This window comes from Vidua macroura, chromosome 8, assembly GCF_024509145.1.
Source record: "Vidua macroura isolate BioBank_ID:100142 chromosome 8, ASM2450914v1, whole genome shotgun sequence".
Classification (NCBI taxonomy): domain Eukaryota; kingdom Metazoa; phylum Chordata; class Aves; order Passeriformes; family Viduidae; genus Vidua; species Vidua macroura.
The window spans coordinates 26,573,529-26,593,540 of NC_071578.1; the positions used below are offsets into that span (position 1 = coordinate 26,573,529).

Sequence of the window (20,012 nt, forward strand, 5' to 3'; positions counted from 1 at the left end):
CGCGCCGTCGGGCCCCCGCCTCGGGGGCGGTGCCGCGTGCCCACCGCCCTCCCAGGCACACCCCCGGGGCGGAGAGCCCCGGCGGCACCCCCGCCCCGCAGACCCCTGGCCGCGGCGGGCAGGGCTGCCGTCCCCGGCGCGGTGCAGCGGGCGGGGCGGGGCGGGGCGCGGAGTGCGGGCGGGCGGGCGAGCGAGCGGCGGGGCCGGCGCGGTGGCGGGGGCGGGTGGGGTTTCCGTGCGCGGCGCTTATTAGTGTGGTGATGGAGGATCGGCCCCTCGGAGCCGCCTGGCAGCGGCGGCGCGGGCTGACGGCAGCCGCCCGGAGGTGAGCGGCGGCGGCTCGGGCGGCTGAGGCGGCGGGGCCGCCCCCGCCGTGCCCCATGCGGGCGGCGGGGCGGCGGCGGCGGCGCTGAGGGCGATGTCGGAGGCGGGGGGCGCGGGCCGGGCGCGGGCCGCCGTGGAGCGGCTCTCGGAGGCGGTGGGCGAGCGGCGGCGGCGGCTGGGCACCGCCATGGGGGAGGCACGGCGGCAGCGGCGGCTGCTGCTGATGGTGGTGTGCGTGGCGCTGCTGCTGGACAACATGCTCTACATGGTCATCGTGCCCATCATCCCCGACTACATCGCGGCCATGCGCGGCGGCGGGGGCACCGCCGGCCCGTCCGCGCCCGCGGGGGGCAACGGGAGCGGCGGCGGCAACCGGAGCCTTCTGCCTGCGCGGTACCCGCCGGCCTCGGGGAGCAACGAGGACGTGCAGATCGGGGTGCTGTTCGCCTCCAAAGCCATGCTGCAGCTGCTGGTGAACCCCCTCAGCGGCACCCTCATCGACCGCGTGGGCTACGAGGCGCCGCTGCTGGCCGGGCTGGCCGTCCTGTTCCTCTCCACCGCCACCTTCGCCTTCGCCGAGAACTACGCGACGTTGTTCGCGGCGCGCAGTCTGCAGGGGCTGGGCTCTGCCTTTGCGGACACCGCCGGCATCGCCCTCATCGCTGACCGCTACGCCGAGGAGCCGGCGCGGAGCCGCGCCCTGGGCACGGCGCTGGCCTGCATCTCCTTCGGCAGCCTGGCCGCCCCCCCCTTCGGCGGCGTCCTCTACGAGTTCGCGGGCAAGCGGGTGCCCTTCCTGGTGCTGGCCTGCGTCTGCCTCCTCGACGGGCTGCTGCTGCTGGTCCTGGCGCCGCCCGGTGGCACCGGGGCACGGGCCAACATGCCTGTCGGCACCCCCATACACCGCCTCATGATTGACCCCTACATTGCCGTGGTGGCAGGGGCTCTGGCCACCTGCAACATCCCCCTGGCCTTCCTGGAGCCCACCATCGCCAACTGGATGAAGGATTCCATGGGGGCCAGCGAATGGGAGGTGGGCCTCACCTGGCTGCCCGCCTTCTTCCCCCACGTGCTGGGCGTCTACGTCACCGTCCAACTGGCTGCTGCGTACCCACACCTGCAGTGGTTTTACGGGGCCCTGGGCATGGCCATCATCGGTGCCAGCTCCTGCTTGGTGCCCGCCTGCAGGAATTTCGGGCAGGTCATCATTCCCCTCTGCGGCATCTGCTTCGGCATCGCCCTGGTGGACACAGCCCTGCTGCCCACCCTGGCTTTCCTTGTGGACGTGCGTCACGTCTCTGTCTATGGCAGCGTCTACGCCATTGCAGACATCTCCTACTGTGTGGCATATGCTCTGGGGCCCATCGTGGCCGGCCAGATTGTGCACACCATGGGCTTTGCGCAGCTCAACCTGGGCATGGGGCTAGCCAACGTGCTTTACGCCCCTGTCCTTCTCTTCCTCAAAAATGTTTGCCAAATGAAACCCTCTCACTCGGAGAGGAACATCCTCCTTGAAGAAGGACCTAAGGGACTCTATGACACCATCAAAATGGAGGAACGCAAAGGCATGGGCAAAAGCCTCCAGCCAGCGGGAGAGATGGATGAGAACAGCATGGGCTCTTACCACAGAGACCTGAAAGGGGTGTCTGAGGAGGACTCATCCGACTATGAGTACAGTTAGGTTCCCCCATGTAGCCCAGACCCAAGAGCAAGGAGAGACATGTGGGAGAGAAGCAAAGCGGGGGATGAAAATGTTACTGCATTATGTTTCTGTACTGACGTGCAATATCCACAGTTTAACCTTTGTCATGATGTAATGGCTTTCTTCTAGACTTACTTCTAATCGGTATTTCCCTCAGCATTCTGGCAAGGTGGAGGGGGTGGGAAATGGGAGACAATACTGAAAAAAATTACTGGAGTAATCATTAGCAGAAATCTGAGGGGATCTTTCAAAAAAATCACCAAAAAGAAAACAAAAAACCCAACAGCTTTGTAGCTGGGGTATAATTGTGCAGAGTGTTCTCAAACTGAAACTGTGTGTGACATACTGTATATCTCTGTAAAAATTACAAGAAAAGCAAAAAAGTATGTGTAAAATTTCAAATGGTGTATTCAGGGACTTAGTAAATCTTGTGTACATATACTCAGACTTTCAGTTGGTTTCCTATATTTAAGAAGAGCAACAGCTATCTCATTTTATTCTTCCCTGGGAATAAACTGAAATATTGTACCTTTTTTTTCTCTCTTGTGCTGCGCTCCGGTAAGTGCAATATGCTGTATTATGTTGAAGTCCAAGTTACAAGAATAATACAATCTGAATAAACAGAATTGAAGGGGACCAATTGTCTTTTGTTTTGTTTTTGAGGGCTGCTTGAGGGAGGGAGCTGGTTGTGCTCAGTGTAACCCCTAAAGTAACAATTTCGCAGAGCATAATTCTCACTAGCTACCAAAATGGCACAGGAGAAAACCCCAGTACAAAATGTTCTCATTCATTCTTCACAGCATAACGTGTCTGAGCAAACAACGTTGTGCTGCTACTGTGCGACTGCTTGCTTTGAAACAGCTCCTTGAATTCTCATGTGAATTCAATTTTAATTCCCCACAATAATGAATTTCAATTTTCTAATATTTAAAAAATTACGTCACCAGCAGTTAGAGGTACAATACTGGAAGGTGCCCTTCTCAGTGTTAAATGCTGCCCGAATTAAAAGGCACCCACCTCAGTGACTCGACAGGGATTAAACAAAAACAAAAGATGGGTGAAATGCTTCATTGAAACATTTGCAAAGAGTGGAAATCTCCGATTCACTCACAAGGGAACCAGACTGCATAATTTGCCCTATAAATTTCTCTTAATATAAAATAAAGTCGTTTATTTTAATTCTTCACCCAATAGGAAACAAAATTAATTACTTGTAATCGCAAGAAGGGTGAAAAGACATTTACAAGCGGCCACGGCACCTATTAAAGGGCTCCCACCCGACCCTGGAGATGTGGGCGCCGCGGAGCAGCGGCCGGTCGGTTCCGCTGAGCTGCGCGGGACGCGCGACTCCGCAACTCCCGCTGGGGAGGTCGAGTCGCCGCTCAGGCGGCGCAAAACTAATGAAGACAGCGGGATGGCGCTTTGGCACGGGGGTTCGGCGAAAAAGCAATGGCCACGGCGGTGTGAGGTGCGACCAACTTCCCTAAACCGCAGCCGCTTCTTTGTGGTAAGCGGCAAAAGCGGAGCCTCCCCGAGCCGCTGCTGCTGCCGGCCCCATGGCAGCTCCTGCAGAACCCGGGCCCCTCCCGGGACCGCTGCCGCCCCGTCGCGGCTTCCACCCTTCCCCGCCGTGGTCTTTCAGGAGCCGCAGATGCCCCACGGCGACACTTCTCGACACCGGCGACAACCCCTGTGGCAACGCGGGTCCGCGAACACAGCAGCGCCTCGGGGCTGTACTTGCCGCTGCCGAGGCTGATCCCGACGGCCCTAAGAACTCCGGCGAGCCCGGCTGTGCCCGACTGCCCCCGCCCGCCCTCAGGGGACACGGCCGGCACTGGGCGCAGCAGCCGCACGGGCACAGCGGGCGCGCAGCAGCGCCTGTTGCGCGCAGCGGGAGGGGCGGTGGGGCAGGGCCGGGCCGGGCCGGGCCGGGGAGGAGCCAGCGGCCGTGGAGTTGAGCCGCCCTCCGCACGCCCCCACCCAGAGGGGACCTGGCCGCGGAGGAGGCGGCGGTACCTTGGACAGAGCCGCTGCGACTTGCAGAGCCCGCCCGGCAGCCGCTCCGGAGCTCCCCGACGAGCAGGTACGTACGGGCGGGCGGGCTGCAAGCCCCGCGCCTGCCGCTGCCCGGGCGGCGTGGCTGCGGGAGAGCCTGGGGCCGGGGAGAGTCTGGGGCCGGGGAGAGTCTGGGGCCGGGGAGAGTCTGGGGCCGGGGAGAACGGCAGCGAGGGCGGCGGGTCCCGCGGAGCCGAGCGAGCTGCCTTCGCCAAACTCGGCGGGTTGGGCGGCACCCACGGGGCCGCCCGTTTTGCCGCCGCCCGAGCGTCCCGCCGCGACGGGTGGTACGGGAGGGAAAGGGCTCCTTCGGGGCTAAGGCTTAGGAAGGTTGCGGGACGTACCGGCAGCCTCCGGCGGAGCGTGAGCGCTCCCCGACGGGTCCGGCGCTACCGTGGCCCGCAGGGAGCTCACGGCCGGCGACAGGGCGGTTCCTGCTCCGCTCGCAATGTCCGCTGCCGCGGCAGTGCGCGCTTCACACGTGTACTCCTGACAACGCACTCATTCCTCTTAACTTCAAGCATAGGTTCCTGAGAACTTTAAGCTTATCCTCCTGATAACACTGAGAGTGAGGATGAATGGATGGGGGCTGAATGTATTGCCCCAAGAACACCATATACTGCAAGCTGCCTCCTGAGTCCATCATGTCAGGAGAGCTCAAGTATAAGCACATGGGCTTATTTTAGTCCTTCTCTGCTATCTGCTAACGAAGAGATCAGCGCCTTTTGTTATGGATTTGAGTTGCTGCTTTGAGCTGTGGGGAAGGCCACCCGGCTCCCCAGCCTGCTGTGACTCGCAGCCACCGTGCTAAGCCGCTCACCCTGGCCCTCTAGCTAAGCCAGCTGTAAATAAAAACAGCTAGGATTATTTTTTTTTCTTTTTTTTTTTGCTTAATAACTTTGAAAATGTACCTCATAGCTTTCTAGTGAGCAACTTTGAAGTCATCTTGAATTTCTGCAGGATTTTCTCCTGTGTCAGTTTTCTTCTCCTTTATTAAGCAAATACAGGATTGGGTGTGATGCTAAGCTGTCAGCTCTTGAACCAGGGACAAAGCCTGCGCTCATCCCTGCAATAGAGAAAAGCACAGTTCAGGCTACCACCTCCAAACTCTTTATCACACTGTTTTTACAGATATGCAGGGCTGTTAGTAGTAGCACTTCCCAGAGACACTGAGCCAATATAGACTTTTAGTCAGTGTGACACCATATTGCAGTTTGACAAAAAAGCATAAGGAAAGGAAGAACAAAAGTCCCAGCAAAAAGAATACCAGCAGGATTTTTCCTTTAAGGGAGTACAGTTTGAGGGGCTCTAAAGACAAAATGGCTGCTCTGTATTTGAATGCAGGTGGGGGGCTGGGGCCAGCCCATAAACAACTGGGCAAGCCAACAGTCTTCCAGGAGTTACAGGACGTGCATTATTTGAGGTGCTTTGAACCTGTGTTTTAGGAATAGAGTGCATGGCTAAGTGATGAGCACTGTGCAGCACACGAGAGGGAGAGGAGCAGTGCAGTGAGTTAAGGTGGCCTTTCCATGAGGGACATCATCTCTCACCTGGGTTGAAATTGTAAGCAGATGACAAATCAACACGCGTTTGCTGTGTGGCTCATTGCAGGGCCCCAGGGGCATCTCTCTCAACCTTATACAACCTATTTCACAGCACATGGCCCCACTGACAGCCAGTGCAGGACAGGGAGAGGACAGGATCAACACAAGGTGTCAGTGACCACATACACATTGGCAGAGCCATGCTGAAGCTGCAAGGCTGCAAAAGACAAGCTAATTCCTCAGGAGAGGAATAATCCACAGCCATCTCTGCCTATTGCTAAACAAAACTCTTCAACTCACTTTCATACATTGTAGAGTCTAATCTAAATTATTCTTAAAAGCTGTTGTAGAAATAATTTCAGTGCCCTGAATGTAATAATTCCAAAGATTACAGAAAAAAATTATTTTCTACATAGTCAACACACGTTGTCTTTTATATTTTGCATACGCACAGTGCAAAGTAATTAAAAGAAAACCAAAAAAACCTCTAATCCATCAAGACCTGACTGAACACAAAAAATTCCCTCTGCTTTAGCTGTACTTATGTACAGTCATAACTGAAGGACAATTAGTGGTCACTAGTATATCAGAAGAAATATGCGTGTCAGATAGCTTATTCCTGCACAGAAAAGGAGTGAAGAGGCATCTTCAGAAGTGAAAACCAGAATAAGCACAGTACCAGAGAGACACGAGTGGAAGTATTTGCTCTGTCACAGATCACTTTTGTGACTTTTAGCAGGTTAAGCTGTCTCCCTGGATAAGTACGTGCTATTTGGAAAGACTGCTCTACGAAGCGGCTCGAACCCAGCGTACAGCACCCCTGTCAGTCCTTCCACAGCCTTCACAGGCAGGCTCACAGGGACCCCCAGCCCAAACCTATGCCCCAAAGCACTGGTACCCTGTGAGATTCTAGGCTGCAGAGGGCAAAGGCACATCTCCATCAAGCTCCTTTTTACATCTTCTAGCACAGCACCTCACTGTACCCATGGAGCAATGCCATGAAAAATACATTTAAAGGCTGTGGTGCTTTCATATAAAATGGTAAGGGGAGAAAATATAAGATCCTAATATAGAAAACTGCAACATTACCTGTGACAACATAAGTACATTCAAATAAAAATCCCCTCTTTCCTCCAGCTAACATATAACAGTAATACAAAGCACGCAGATTATGCCACAAAAAATTGCAAAGTAAATTACAGTGACAAAATAAACCATGCTGAGAAGGGACCTTTTATAAGCATCAGATAGTTCTGAATAAATAAATTTATAGCAAATTAGACAAACAGAATGTCAGAGCAATCTCCACAGGGCTCAGTTTAGCTACTTTGAATGTTGTACTTCTATTTCTTTTCAGGTTTGCATTCTGAAGCTTCTGTATGTGTTTGTGCAGGGAATACTCCCCTCGTACATTTTGGTTATAAATAATGGGTACTGACAGGACTTTAAATCTTTTCTATTTCCAGAACTGAGGCATCAGGCTCCATAAGTGCCCCCAAGTGACTTCAATTTCTGTCCTCAACGAAAGATACCAAAAGAAATGCAGGAATGCCTGACCTAGAAAAAAACATGCAGAAGAAGGAGAAAGATTCATGCAGTAAAGATGAAAGAGTAAGTAACTCTTTCTGGGAAAACAAAAAGGAAAAAAAGAAGATGCCTTAACAACTTTTAATTCTATAAATTAATATCATAATTGTAACCCAAGCTCTGTTCTAGAGCCAATATCTTCATCTCAGAGAACACCAGTTATCCTGCAACAGTTTATAGCCAGAAACCTTGATTAAACACTAGTGCTTCTCATATCCAAATAAACTCTTTCTTCCAACATCCTCTGAAGAACCACAGTAAATTAAATATTATTATACTACAAATATTTTTTATATTACAAAGTCAGAGATGGCATGGAATTATTCATGCTAGTACAGCACTATCAAACTATCACGTATGATTCATTTTCAAGCTGGTTTAGAAGGTACTGGGTGTGCATGCCTGTCAATAGTCAGCCTTCAGGGTTTTTTTCCTAAGCAGGTCATGAACTGCACAGGAACCTTACCCAGAAAGATTGGGCCAAAGCCAGGTATCAGAAAGAAATACTAGTTAGCACATCTGTTTCCAATGACTGAGAAATCAATGACAGAAGAAATATGTCTTGACTAACCTGTAGAATTGCCATTCTTTTATTTCTGGGTGTATTACAGAATAACAGGTAATCCTATGACACTTTTCATGAGTATCTAAAATCTTTGGTTTCTAGATAGGGAACATAATGCATCACTGACTTTTCTGTCGATGTCAAAAGGCAGAGCTGGTACTTGAGCTCAGAGGACACCCAGTCCCTGCCTACTGTTCAGAGCACTTCCTCCACACCTTCCCTCCCTGCGTGCACTGGACTAACTCTGAGCAGCAGGTGGGACAGGTAACTGCTAATCCTTTCTTCCACCCAAAATCACACTATGGCCTGCAATCCTACTAAAATGAATGTCCATTACAGCAAGAACTAGCAAAAAAATCTGAACGTTGCCTACTTTAGGAGATGGGCAAAAATCAAATCAGAAAAATAAAACCTCCAAAAGTTTACGGCCTACACTAGTCACTAATGGACAAGCATAGCTACATTAGATGACCATTTCTCTACTAGGTGACACAGCTCCCTCCCTGAGGGAGGGAGCATCACAGCCTCTTGCAACTTCCCAGTCTTTCATGAATTACCTCCTGGCTTTGTTTTCCCACTGCCCCCATAATTGCTTATTGGCGATGGAGAGAGAGATGGGGAGACTGAGGGCTGATCAGAATCCAAACTGACTGTGGACTACATATTCTTATATACTACCCTAGGAAGGCTAGAAATGTTTTACTGCAATGATTGGGTTAATCATCACATAAACAAACTTATACATATTTTACAACATCTCTTACTTGCAGAAATCTTGATGTTTCTTTTTCGGAAAGTCTTGATTTAATCTTCAGCTCATCTTGATTTAATCCTCAAAGTTCTGTTTCTTCGGAAACAGAAGGCATCCTCATGATCAAATCTCTTATGCTAACCAGGTCCAAAGTCCATCATATGTCTTGTGTGTCCCAATATCTCCCCCTTCCCTTTTCAACCAAAACCACTCCTTTAAGGGCCTTATTAATTAATCTCTGCCCACATTGAAACAAGCAAGGTATCATGATTAATACAGTTATTATGAAAATCATCACATACATACCCATCTTAAAAATAATGTTTTAGCTAAAAACTTTAGCCACTAAAGGCTCAGGCTTGATCTTTATAAACTAAAAACCTTCCTGATGGCAGCCACAGGGGGGGAATTACTGGATTTAGAAAGATTGCAAAAGGTGTAATTGCACCAAAAGGTTTGATTCTTATACACGGGGTGATAGGGAGAAACATTTTTAAAGTTTTAGACTAATTTTTCCCCTGTATTTAAAATTAACACAAAAATCCATTTTCATAGAATGCAGGGGCTCTAATTCTTGGAGTTCCAAGGATGCTTCAGGAGGGTAAGGGGTCAAATTTGATTTGATTTAAAATTTTTTTTGTGTAAATATTAGTGTACAGTTCTGGAGGAACCATATTCTCCCTAATCTTTTTGGTTTTTGATAGCATGTGTATTTCTCATTATGAACATGAAGGCAACATTAAACAATAAAACTAATAAACTTAAACTAAGTAAAAATAAATCAGATAATATATACAATTAGTAGCACATTAAAAATAGAATGGCAATTTAAAATAATGCATTATCAATTTCTTAAATATTGTACTATTACTTAGAGTCTGTAGTAATTGGCAAGCTCCATTTATAAAGTGGGGGCTTGGAGAACTATTCCCAGGTAAGCCCTCCATGTTCACTTTAAAAGGAGGTTTCACACTTAGAGGTCCAAATTTGGCAAGTCAGAATGACTTGAGTATAGTTTTGATGTAGGAAACACTTGGGTTTATTGGTATATTTCTCTACTAGTTAAGGCTAGGACTTGGCCATGGTCCAGGCTTTAACTGGAAAAGTCTCTTTAATATATTTTTAAAATCTCTTAGTAATAGTAGTTAGAAGAATAATATACGTCTTATAAATAGCTATACAACAATATGTGATTGTTTGTAAATCAGCTGTCTTTGTCATTTATCTTTAGTTAAATAGTAGTAAAACAAAAAAAAGCATTAAACAGATTACAACTGATAGCACTCATAATATGAAATGGTTACTCATTCTTCAGTACTACTTATAAAAATAAAATAGCAAAAATTGTTCTTATTTCTATAATAAAATAGTTGTATCTTGTAATTTAAATAAGCAAATTTTGACAAAATTAATTTAGGCTTCATTGTTATTCACAATGTTGTTATATGAATATAATAATATTCATATGATTATATGTATAATAAAGGAATTATATCTTACAATTTAAACAGGTATAATTCAACAAAACTTAAAATCAACTTCACTAAAACTTAACTTCAGTAAAACAACAAAAATATACTTAAAAGAACTTAAACTAAATATCACTGACACTAAACAAAAATTAATCTTAAAAAGAATTAACTTATTTAAACTCTATTATTACAAAAAAGTTACTGAAAATTTGTCATATAACAGTTAAACATCAAGGTAAATAACAACTGTTCTGAAAATTTTACAATAAAATTACCCTGTTGAAACTATGGAGTAAAAAGCAAGCACTTAATAAAGCCGACAGTGAAGTCTTATATACTAATTCTAGTTAAGTCTCAAATAACTACTACAAATAAAGTTCAAAGTTTGTCTTAATGTGAGCTAAGGAATCTTGAATTTATGACTTATCTAAATACTCTCAGTGAACTATGCAGTTTTGCTGTGTTATTAATATGTAGGAAGACACCACTTTCACACAAGCACCTTTGAATTTTTCTAGTAACAATCCTGTTAAAAATCACAAGTTACTAAAATTAGAAGGTAAATGTTAACAGAGTTCAGATAGCAGGTAGCATCAGTTGGGATTTTGGTGTGCTATAACTTCAGCATGCCGTGCAGGTTAGACCATGCTGGCTGGTGCCAGGCAGGGGGGCCGCACCCCCTGCAGCAGCTTTTAAAGATTGCTTGTATGAGAGATTTGAGTTCGGCTTAATAAAAGTAATGGGATATAAACATTGGAGGCTAAAACAATAAAACATTAGTTATATAATACTTAATAGCTGTCCCAAAAAATTCACAAGAAAATACATTGTTAAAAAGGCAAGTAACTGGAAATATAACTGGTTTGACTAAGGCAAGGTGTCCCTCAGGGCTTTAGGTCTGTCGCTTTTGATAACTGGGCTGCTTCCAATGCTTGAAGGCATCTGGGGCACTTCAGCCAGGGACCATTGTGGGGTGGTGTCCCAATAACTCCTATACAAAATTTGAATGCATAAAAATTCCCCACTGTGTCAATACATCCCTCTCCCACAAAACCAGGGGGACAGACAGCACAAAAGGTTTAACTGTGGCAATCTGCCCATCAGGCCCTGTAAGGTACACAAAGTGTTGTCTTTGCAAGCTTTGACTATTCCCACCCACACCGAGAGCACTTGAGGCACAGACTGTAATGGCCAATCACTGGGCCATTGGCCTTTTGAGATAACAGTCACATCTGCTCCAGTATCAAGGAGTCCTGCTAAAATTATGTCCCTGCCTTTCAGAGTCACTTTGCATTGGCATGTGGGATGCTGAGATGTAATATATGTTGTGTCCAAAAAATCTGTGGGAACCTTGTGGAACCAAACCCCCCTCTCCCCTCTGTTCAGTTATTGGTGCTGCCAGAAAATGTATGAGTTGGGCAACAGGGCTCCCGGCCAGGACCACACAGGGCGGCTGAGGGGTCCAAGCCATGATCTTAATTTCCCCAACCGAGTCAGAGTCAATAGCCCCAGGGAGAACAACCAACCCTGTTATCCAGGTGGATGATCTGCCTATGATCAAAGCACGCATACGCTGTCGCAATGGTCCGAAAACTCCTGTGGGAAGCAAATGAACAGATGAATCGAGTAATGTTACTGTGACATTGTTTGGTATGTCCAGTCCTGTGCTGCCCGGGGTGGCTGCATGTAGGTCAGCGACAGGTGTCCGGCGGGCAGGGCTGGTTGGAAGTTGGCAGTTGCTCCTGGTTGCTGCGTCAGCTGTGGGATTTGTGACCTCGCGTGGTGCTGCTCCGCGCTCCAAGATGAGTTTCCCTGTAAAGGTTTGCCATTCTGATGAAACTTATAGCAGCACCATGCTATAAGTAGATTATAGATTCATAGATTAGCAAAGTGAGGACCTTTCCAACAGCGAGGGCATATACCTGGGGCTTTGGGTTTCTGTGCTTTTTGGCAGTCTCTTTTAACGTGTCCAGACTCCCCACAGCCAAAACAAACCAGCTGCTTTCCGGGGGTTAATTTCAGGGCAGCAAAATCGTCCACTATGCCTTGCTCCATGACTTGATAGGTGATTGCCGTGGTGTGTTGTAGTGTTCCCAGGTGGTTGCACGCTTGTATCATTTGGAGTAAAGTGGGCTCAGGTTCAGAAGGCAAAGATTTCAAAAGGCAACTACAATCCTCATTGGCATTTTCTATGGCCAATTTGAGGAGTATAACTTCCCTTGCTTGATACTTATTGATTTGTCTCTCCAGTGTTTGTTTTAATCTGTCCACAAACTGCATATAGGGCTCTTGTGGACCGTGTTTGATATTTATGAAGGACTGTTGAGGGGTTTTGGCATCAGGAACCTTAAGAAATGCCAAACGAGCTGCATCTGTGATACTCTCTAGGGCTTCTCTTGGTAAGGCAGCCTGGCCATTAGGATTGGTATACCCACCCCCCCCCAGGTGGTCAATATTTAAGGCAGCCAGGGCTTGGTTTGCATGCCCTGCATACATTGTAATTAAATTCTCCAGTCCTTTTTTCCATTGCGCCATATATATTGCATATTGTGTCAGTGTGAGCAAAAGATTTGCCAAAAACATAACATAATGAGGACTCATGAGGTGAGTAGTAAAAGTTGCTATTAATGAATTACTAAAGTAAGGGGACCCCAGTCCATATTCCACCACGGTATGGCACAGCTCCTTAACTTCTGAGTGACCTAGGGGCTCCCATCATGGATTTCCCTCCCTCGGGCCGAGTCGCACAGGGGCCAAAAAGATTCTTGCAGCAGTGTCAAAGTCTCTGTCCTTAAGGGCTTTCCTTTTCATCCGTAACCAATTGTTATGCATATCTGAAGGGAATAAGTCCAGATCTTCGGGGTCGAAAGGGTCCAGCTCCCCTTTACTGCTAGAGTCAGTGTCTGCTGCATAAGCAATAAGTGTCTGGCAGCTCTGGGGTCTCTGGTAGTGTGGTGATAGGACTGGAGGTGGTGACCAGGCTCTATCCCTGGTGCTCACTGGGGAGGGCGTGCGGACAGGGATGGGGAGCAGCACCTTGGCAGGTTTTGGTCCGGCACAGTTGCCGTGACCGTCTCAGCAGTAGCCTTGCAGGCTGCCTCGCTCCCTCCCTCCTTTTTAATCACGTCCATGACCACTCTCCAAGCAGGAAGCATTCATTGCTCTGGCTTGTGGCCAGGCAGCATAGCCAGGCTGTAGAGTTTTACACCGGCCTTGTCCCAGAAGCAGGGGGTAAATACAGAAGAAGGGATGGTGTCGGGGAGTATGCGTAATACCCATCGTAAAAGTGATTCAAGGTTGCACTTTAGGATGGGGGAGCCATGCCTGCCTAGAAGGGCGAGCATGGTTTCATAGACATCTCTCTCATTGGACATGTTCTGTCCCATAGTGTAGCTCCCCTGGCTCACCTGTCACGTTGCAGCAGACAGGTGATTGTGGGCCCAAACGCGGTCCTCTCACCGTCACGATCAGTTCCAGGGGCTCGCCGATTGCAGCCAGATAGGCTGGTCCTTCTCCTCACGCGGAGCACCAGGTATCAGCGATGGACACAGAGGGAGACTGAGGGCTGGTCAGAATCCAAACTGACTGTGGACTACATATGCTTATATACTACCCTAGGAAGGCTAGAAATGTTTTACTGCAATGATTGGGTTAATCATCACATAAACAAACTTATACATATTTTACAACATCTCTTACTTGCAGAAATCTTGATGTTTCTTTTTCGGAAAGTCTTGATTTAATCTTCAGCTAGTCTTGATTTAATCCTCAAAGTTCTGTTTGTTCTTGCCAAGGCATCCTGATGATCAAATCTCTTATACTAACCAGGTCCAAAGTCCATCATGTGTCTTTTGTGTCCCAATAATTGCTCTGGCTTTTGAATGACTAATTACACTTCACTTGGTTAATTCTACATTAAAAAATAAAGGAAACTTAATTGCATGGACAGCATGGAACTCTTTTCTTCCCAGATACTATTGCTCCAAACAGGGTAAGGATAAAGGAAGTATAAATAGAAATGTTTTATCAAGCCTTTTGGGGGGCTAGGGGGATCCAGACTGACTGACAGCAGAGGTGTGGCAGGGTAAAGTACAAGCTTATTGAGGACTGTACATAGTCAGTACTAATAAACAGGTACACCTGCATGTTTGCTTCTTTTTATCATTGTATAAGCATTCATATTACCAACCAGACAAGTATTAACCCATGGTTTTACTAACCAAAAGCTAATCACAACTTCTTTACTAATGAAAGAAGTTTATTATTGTTAAGGTATTAAGGTATTATTTGATTATTTTGTAATGTATTTGCAGATTTCCTAGAGCTTAGCTCAGGGTATTTCCTTGCATCATGCCTCTTTGTCCTAGGATTTCTAGAATTTTTACCAAGGAATAGTGTCCTCGATAATTTTCCACTAGTCCACTGCTCTATCCATTTGAAAACCTACAAACAGTAAATTTGGCCTCTCAAATTTATTTATTCATAAATTAACTTTAAAGGGATGTAACATATTAATCAGCAACAAAAGGAAAAAACATAAGAGAACAAAAGAGGACAGATTGGAAACAAGTAGAATTACTCATTAATTTATATTTCTTTTTTAATGATTAGGAAGTGCCAAAACTTCCTGTTCCACCACTGCAACAGACCTTACACATGTACCTACAGTGCATGAAACACTTGGTGCCAGAGGAGCAATTTAAAAAGACCAAGGCCATCGTGGAGAAATTTGGAATTGCAGGAGGCCTGGGGGAATCCTTGCAGCAAATGCTTGAGGAAAGAAGTGAAAAGACAATAAACTGGGTAAGCAAATGCAGTGGAAAAAACAATTGCTGTGTTTGATGATGCTTATTTAAAAAGTTCTTTCTGATATTCTCTATGCAATCACTGTTTTCTTTCAGCAGGTCAATGCAAATATTCCTCTGATAAAGGAATATTTGAGAAGTAATAGGCTAGATTTTTAAAATTCTGTCAAAATCCATGTCATTATTGTGTTTTCAGGTCAGCAGTTTGTTGACATTAATAAGGACATTCATTTAGCTCAGGTTCATAAACAGAAGTGTCACAACACCTGTAGGAAACACACCTTTTGGATGTAATTTCTTCCTTTGCCTTAAATAACAGGATGTAGAATTTTTATTCAAATTAAAAATACTTTCTGATAGGGCTTTAAAAAGTGCCTTGCACAGCCATCTACGCAAAGTTCTGATCCACACCAATTATTTTGGAATGGAATACTTCATTATAGGAATTATCCTTTTAAAATTGAACTATTATTTGCCATTCATTGTCACACTATACAAATGTAGTTACCCTGAAGTAGTTACTTTGCCAAATATGCACATACATGTATACACATGTACATCTATCACACAGACCATGCTGAGACCTTTGCCTTTACAAAAGTTCAGCTTTCTTCTTCCCAAGGCAGGCAAATTAGGTAAGGCACAGCTAAAGTAGATTTTACCATTCCACAAAGTCGCAGTTCATCCTGCCCCCATTAGCCATGTTAGAATATGGCAGCTGAAAATTAGAGTTTTATTGAAGTCCTTCCATTCCAACAAGGAAAATTATTCTATGGATTCAGTGAAACCCTGCAGGCTTGTTACTGATGTCAGTGAATTGTGTTTCTCCCTTTTGTATGACACACCAAAAAACTCCATCAAATTGCTGCTACAGTCAGGGGGGAAAGGCTATAGTGCTGTCAGTGCTTTAATTTTAAAAGCAGTGCTTAATTTGTGAACAAAATGCTGCCCAATCTTGTTTTCATATTGTGATTACAGAACTTTGTGGTGGCTAAACTAACCAGCATTTAAATAGTGTTCCTGATAGGAAATAATATTCCAGAAGACAACTGCTCATTTGAACACTTATATCATGAAAATTACAGAGGAAGGGTGCATGAGTATTTTCTGAAATTGTGGCAGTTTTAAATACTGGTTATTAAAATAAATACCTGATTCTTAAGGTAAATTAGAAATGGTTTTATTTGGAATTTAACTTGCCAGGAGTGTATCTCTAGCATGTTCCCCTGAAGACTCCAGAGACTGTGGGGGAAGCATCTGTTCTAACAGCAATGAAATATCTCGGAGGAAAACTTTTTCAACTGATGCATGCATTTGTAATTATTTTTGCATAATTTCATTGTTGTTTATAGTTACCATATGCAAAGCCTGCCCTCTCAGAAAGGCCATTTGATCTTTTTATGATCTTTTAAAGCCTCCATTTTCCAAATAATGATTCTTCAATCTCTGCTCAGACATAAAGGAGTGCAGTTACTGTTCATGTGTGTTTTCAATAAAAATTGTTAGAAATTTAATGTGTGTCTGTCTGGGTCAAGAATCAGCAATGTGCATTTGTGTCAGTGGACACAAAGGGAATTCTCCAGGGGCCCTATCCATGTGCCATTCTCTACAGGACTGAACCATTAGGCTTGGGAAATTCTTCTCTGCTCTGTCTTGCTGCAGGACAATATCTGATGGCTGGCAATGGAGCATCTTGGCATTGTTCACAAATATTTGAAGCCCCCTGAAAAAAGGCATCACTAGTAATACCCTGGTCCTCTTTTAAACATATTCTAATTGCTATGCAAGAGTTAACATGCTGTATTCAAACATTTTCTGGTTGTAGAGAGAAGCAAACAACAAAATACCCAAAGCACCACAATCTGGAGCTTGTGTAGTTTTTAATGGAACACACTGTAAATTGCCATTGATGGAGAAACAGGATTATGGAATTGTGGCTGACTTCTGTTGAGCTGAGGTCACAGAGCCCAGACTGAAAATGCTCAGCAGCTCCATTAATCAGAGCCCATGGCTGACACCAGGAGCACCAGGCACTGTCCCCTCACCCCCAGAATGCTTTTCTGTGTGCTGTTGGCAGCTTTAAGATGCTGTGTCCCCTTCCCTCAGGTGTTTAACTACTGGCTGGATGACATGTACCTCAACAACCGCCTGGCTCTTCCAGTCAATTCCAGCCCCGCAATTATCTTTGCCCGTCAGCATTTCAAGGACATAAATGACCAGCTGAGGTAATGTATTACGACTCTGCAGCTTTTGCTAAATGAAAGGATATTTTAAATGTACGGCTTTTGCAAAAAGACAATCAACTTTCATTAAAAAATAAGGGCTGTAGCCATTAAAATTATTTCCTATGAGGCCTGCTGACCAAGGGCAGTGTTTCTGGGGTAACTCATACCGATATTCAGAAAGAGAGATGTCATTGCTATTACGTTCATTGCATGAAAAAAAATGCCAAGGGATTTATATTTTTAAGGAATATTTACAAAGCTTTTTACTGTACGTGATTCAAGTAAACCACTTTGCGATGAAAAAAAAATAAATACTGATTTCTGACACACAGTTTCAAGGGAAATAATCTTTAACATGGCTTCACTATGACTCATAGCCACCCTGCAAACTGAAAAGGCCACGCTGGCATTAAATTGTCCCTCTCAGATGCACAAAAGGGCACCAGAAACACAGGGGATCTAAGAATAAGAATTCAGAAATCATTCTTCCCCAAGAACACTGCTTCCTTCAGTCCATCAGTCCCAGCTCTGAACTGATCTTTCTACTTTGAGCTGTTGTGGGCAATTACTATTGTTTAAAAAGTGGGAAGGTAAGCATGTATCCAAGCACAGGTGTCTCCAGACACCCTTAAAACAGGATTCCATTCTTCAGCCTTTCCAAAACATCCTTCCTTTTAAAACAGTAAAAATCTACCTTCAGATAGTGCAATTTTCCTCTTTGCTTTTAGCACTCTCTAGCTGCTCATTACTGAAATAATTAACTGCATGTGAATTTATGCTATTATAAAACAGCCAGAACCTTGAAACAAATATGCATTATTTTAACATTTTTCATAGACAGCTAATGCATCTTTTTACTTTACTTTAAACATAACTATAAATGCTTCCATTCATTACTGACTAAATTTATTGTGCACACAGCTTTCAAAAAACCTCCACTTTGCATTTTCTAATGCACGTGCTTTAACAAGGAAATATTTTTCCCAGAGCCTCCCATTCTGATGCAGTGCAAATGGACAATGTCAGGAAGAAATACACCTGTCCACAGCTCTGCAAAAATAATATCTGCTTAGGACAGGAAGTACTCTAATACTGGACAGGTTGTGAGTATTGATATTGAAACCCATGTGAGGATTCCATTAAATATTCAGTCTCTGCTCCCATTCTCTAAATAAGCACTTTCAGGCTTCCTCCTGTGGTAGTCTGTTTAACCATTTGAAAGGACTGTCTCTAGGATTTCATATTTCTCTTGACATGAATTAATTTAGGTTTTGGGTGGGGGCAGGGAGCTATCCTTGCCAAGGCAGAAGACTTTTTCTCCTTATGCCGTGTCATCAATCATTCAGGCTTTCCTCTGTCTCCCAGAAACAGCCCAGCATTGCCAAATGACAAAAGACTGATGTCACTTCTCTCTGCTACTTGCAGGTTTGCTGCCAATCTCATTTCAGGAGTGCAAGACTACAAAGCTTTACTGGACACGTAAGTGGCTTGGAAGGAGAGCTTGAGTATGCACAGGGCTTCTGATTCAAGGCTGCTCTCAGTACAGAGCTGGGCTGTATTGCACCTCTCCAGCATGGGGAAGGGCTGGGGCTCCAGCATGCTTCAGGGCAAGTGCTTCAGCAATTTTTTATGCCCTTTCTGCTGTATTCCTGCAGTGTAACAGGTTGAAGAAGGATCCTTTTTGACGGCTGGCAGCCATCACTCAGGCAGGCACAGTGCAGCCCAAAAGGGCACAGACAATTTGCCTAACAGAGTTACTGAGAACACAAGAGGAAGCTTGTGCTCCCCACACCCAAAGGGCAGCAGCACTGTGGTTACACAGCCTGCACACCTTTCCTGGCACTCTCCACATAGTGCACTCTCCACTTACAACAGCACTGTCCCACCTCCCTCCCCCCAGAGAAATAACACATCCCAGCAGGGAAGTCTCACCACAGAAAGGCTGGCTCAGTAGCTAGTAAAAATAAGCTACTTATGCTCTTGTTACTTTCTGAATAAAAACACATGGGAAATGCATGATTCTTCAAGTCATGTATGTATTATGCACCATTCCACAAAGTCACAGTTCATCCTCATTAACCGTGTTAGATCTTCAGCCCTCATTAGCCATGTTAGAATATGGCAGCTGAAAATTAGAGTTTTATTGAAGTACAAGGAAATAAGCGATACAGAGAATTTGAGAGTTGGGAACTAAAGGAAATATTGCTAGTTTAGAACTGTAACAGTTCTAAAGACATGGTTAACCAAGATAAACTAGCATAAAACATTACCCCTCATAAGCTGTATGAGAGTAAACCTCCTTGCCTGCTTCTTTACCCCTCCCCCTGTCTGACAAGTTGGAAGCTTAGTTCTCTTTTGCAGAAGAAAAAAATCTTTGCACTGTAAGATTTTCTTCCTCCAGTGGTCTCTGTAGCCTCTCCTGACCAGCAGCACCACTATTTCCTGCTGCAGTGTCAGTGGGGTATTTTACAATCCATAATCATAATTGTGACTGTGATAATTCTTTTTTTCTCCCTGGCCACTAAAGAAGCTTTTAAAGAGATGCTGGTTTCACCTACCTTCCAACCAAAAAAAGAATAGGTTTTCAGCACATGTTACTCCATGGGTCTAAGTAAAAATTAGCACAAAAGTGAGTACCTGTGGAAAATAGAAATTCCTACTGTATTGCCTAAGTCATTCCTGTTGTCAAGCAAGGCCCTCTCACACACACTCTAACCAGTCAGTACAGTACATGACTTCTGTGATTTGCAGGGAATTTCATCAGTACCTTTCTTTAAGGTACTGACTGTTCTGCTGACTTCCGTCCTGCCAAATTTCCAGGGTCCCGTCTAGGCAGGCTTCCTATGCACATTGCAAAGCTGTTTGTAACCTGCTATTTCCATTTCCACTAGATGATAATGCATTTGCTTAATGAATATGCATGAAGCTGCCAGGAATGATGTATTTAACTTTGGTATGGGAATTCATCTATTTCCCTTATAC

At 45.4% G+C, this 20,012-nt stretch overlaps 2 protein-coding genes across 2 annotated transcripts in view; both read left to right on the forward strand.

Annotated features, from left to right (window-relative positions):
• Positions 1-418: 418 nt before the first annotated feature.
• On the forward strand, positions 419-2,662 carry SLC18A3 (solute carrier family 18 member A3). Its single transcript, XM_053983929.1, has one exon. It carries the CDS (start codon positions 419-421, stop codon positions 2,003-2,005), a length of 1,587 nt encoding a protein of 528 aa, XP_053839904.1. The 3' UTR covers positions 2,006-2,662.
• Positions 2,663-3,986: 1,324 nt separating this feature from the next.
• Positions 3,987-20,012, forward strand: part of CHAT (choline O-acetyltransferase) — a 31,164-nt gene continuing 15,138 nt past the window's right edge. Inside the window, exons 1-5 of the mRNA XM_053983927.1 lie at positions 3,987-4,109; positions 7,092-7,236; positions 14,612-14,803; positions 16,912-17,030; positions 18,456-18,509. Coding sequence (XP_053839902.1) covers positions 7,174-7,236; positions 14,612-14,803; positions 16,912-17,030; positions 18,456-18,509 — 428 coding nt within the window. The 5' untranslated portion in view covers positions 3,987-4,109; positions 7,092-7,173. The remainder of the gene's footprint in view (positions 4,110-7,091; positions 7,237-14,611; positions 14,804-16,911; positions 17,031-18,455; positions 18,510-20,012) is intronic.

What these genes read in the sequence shown, in the direction of transcription:
- SLC18A3 (XM_053983929.1), top strand. Translation starts at nt 419, where the DNA reads ATGTCGGAGGCGGGGGGCGCGGGCCGGGCGCGGGCCGCCGTGGAGCGG.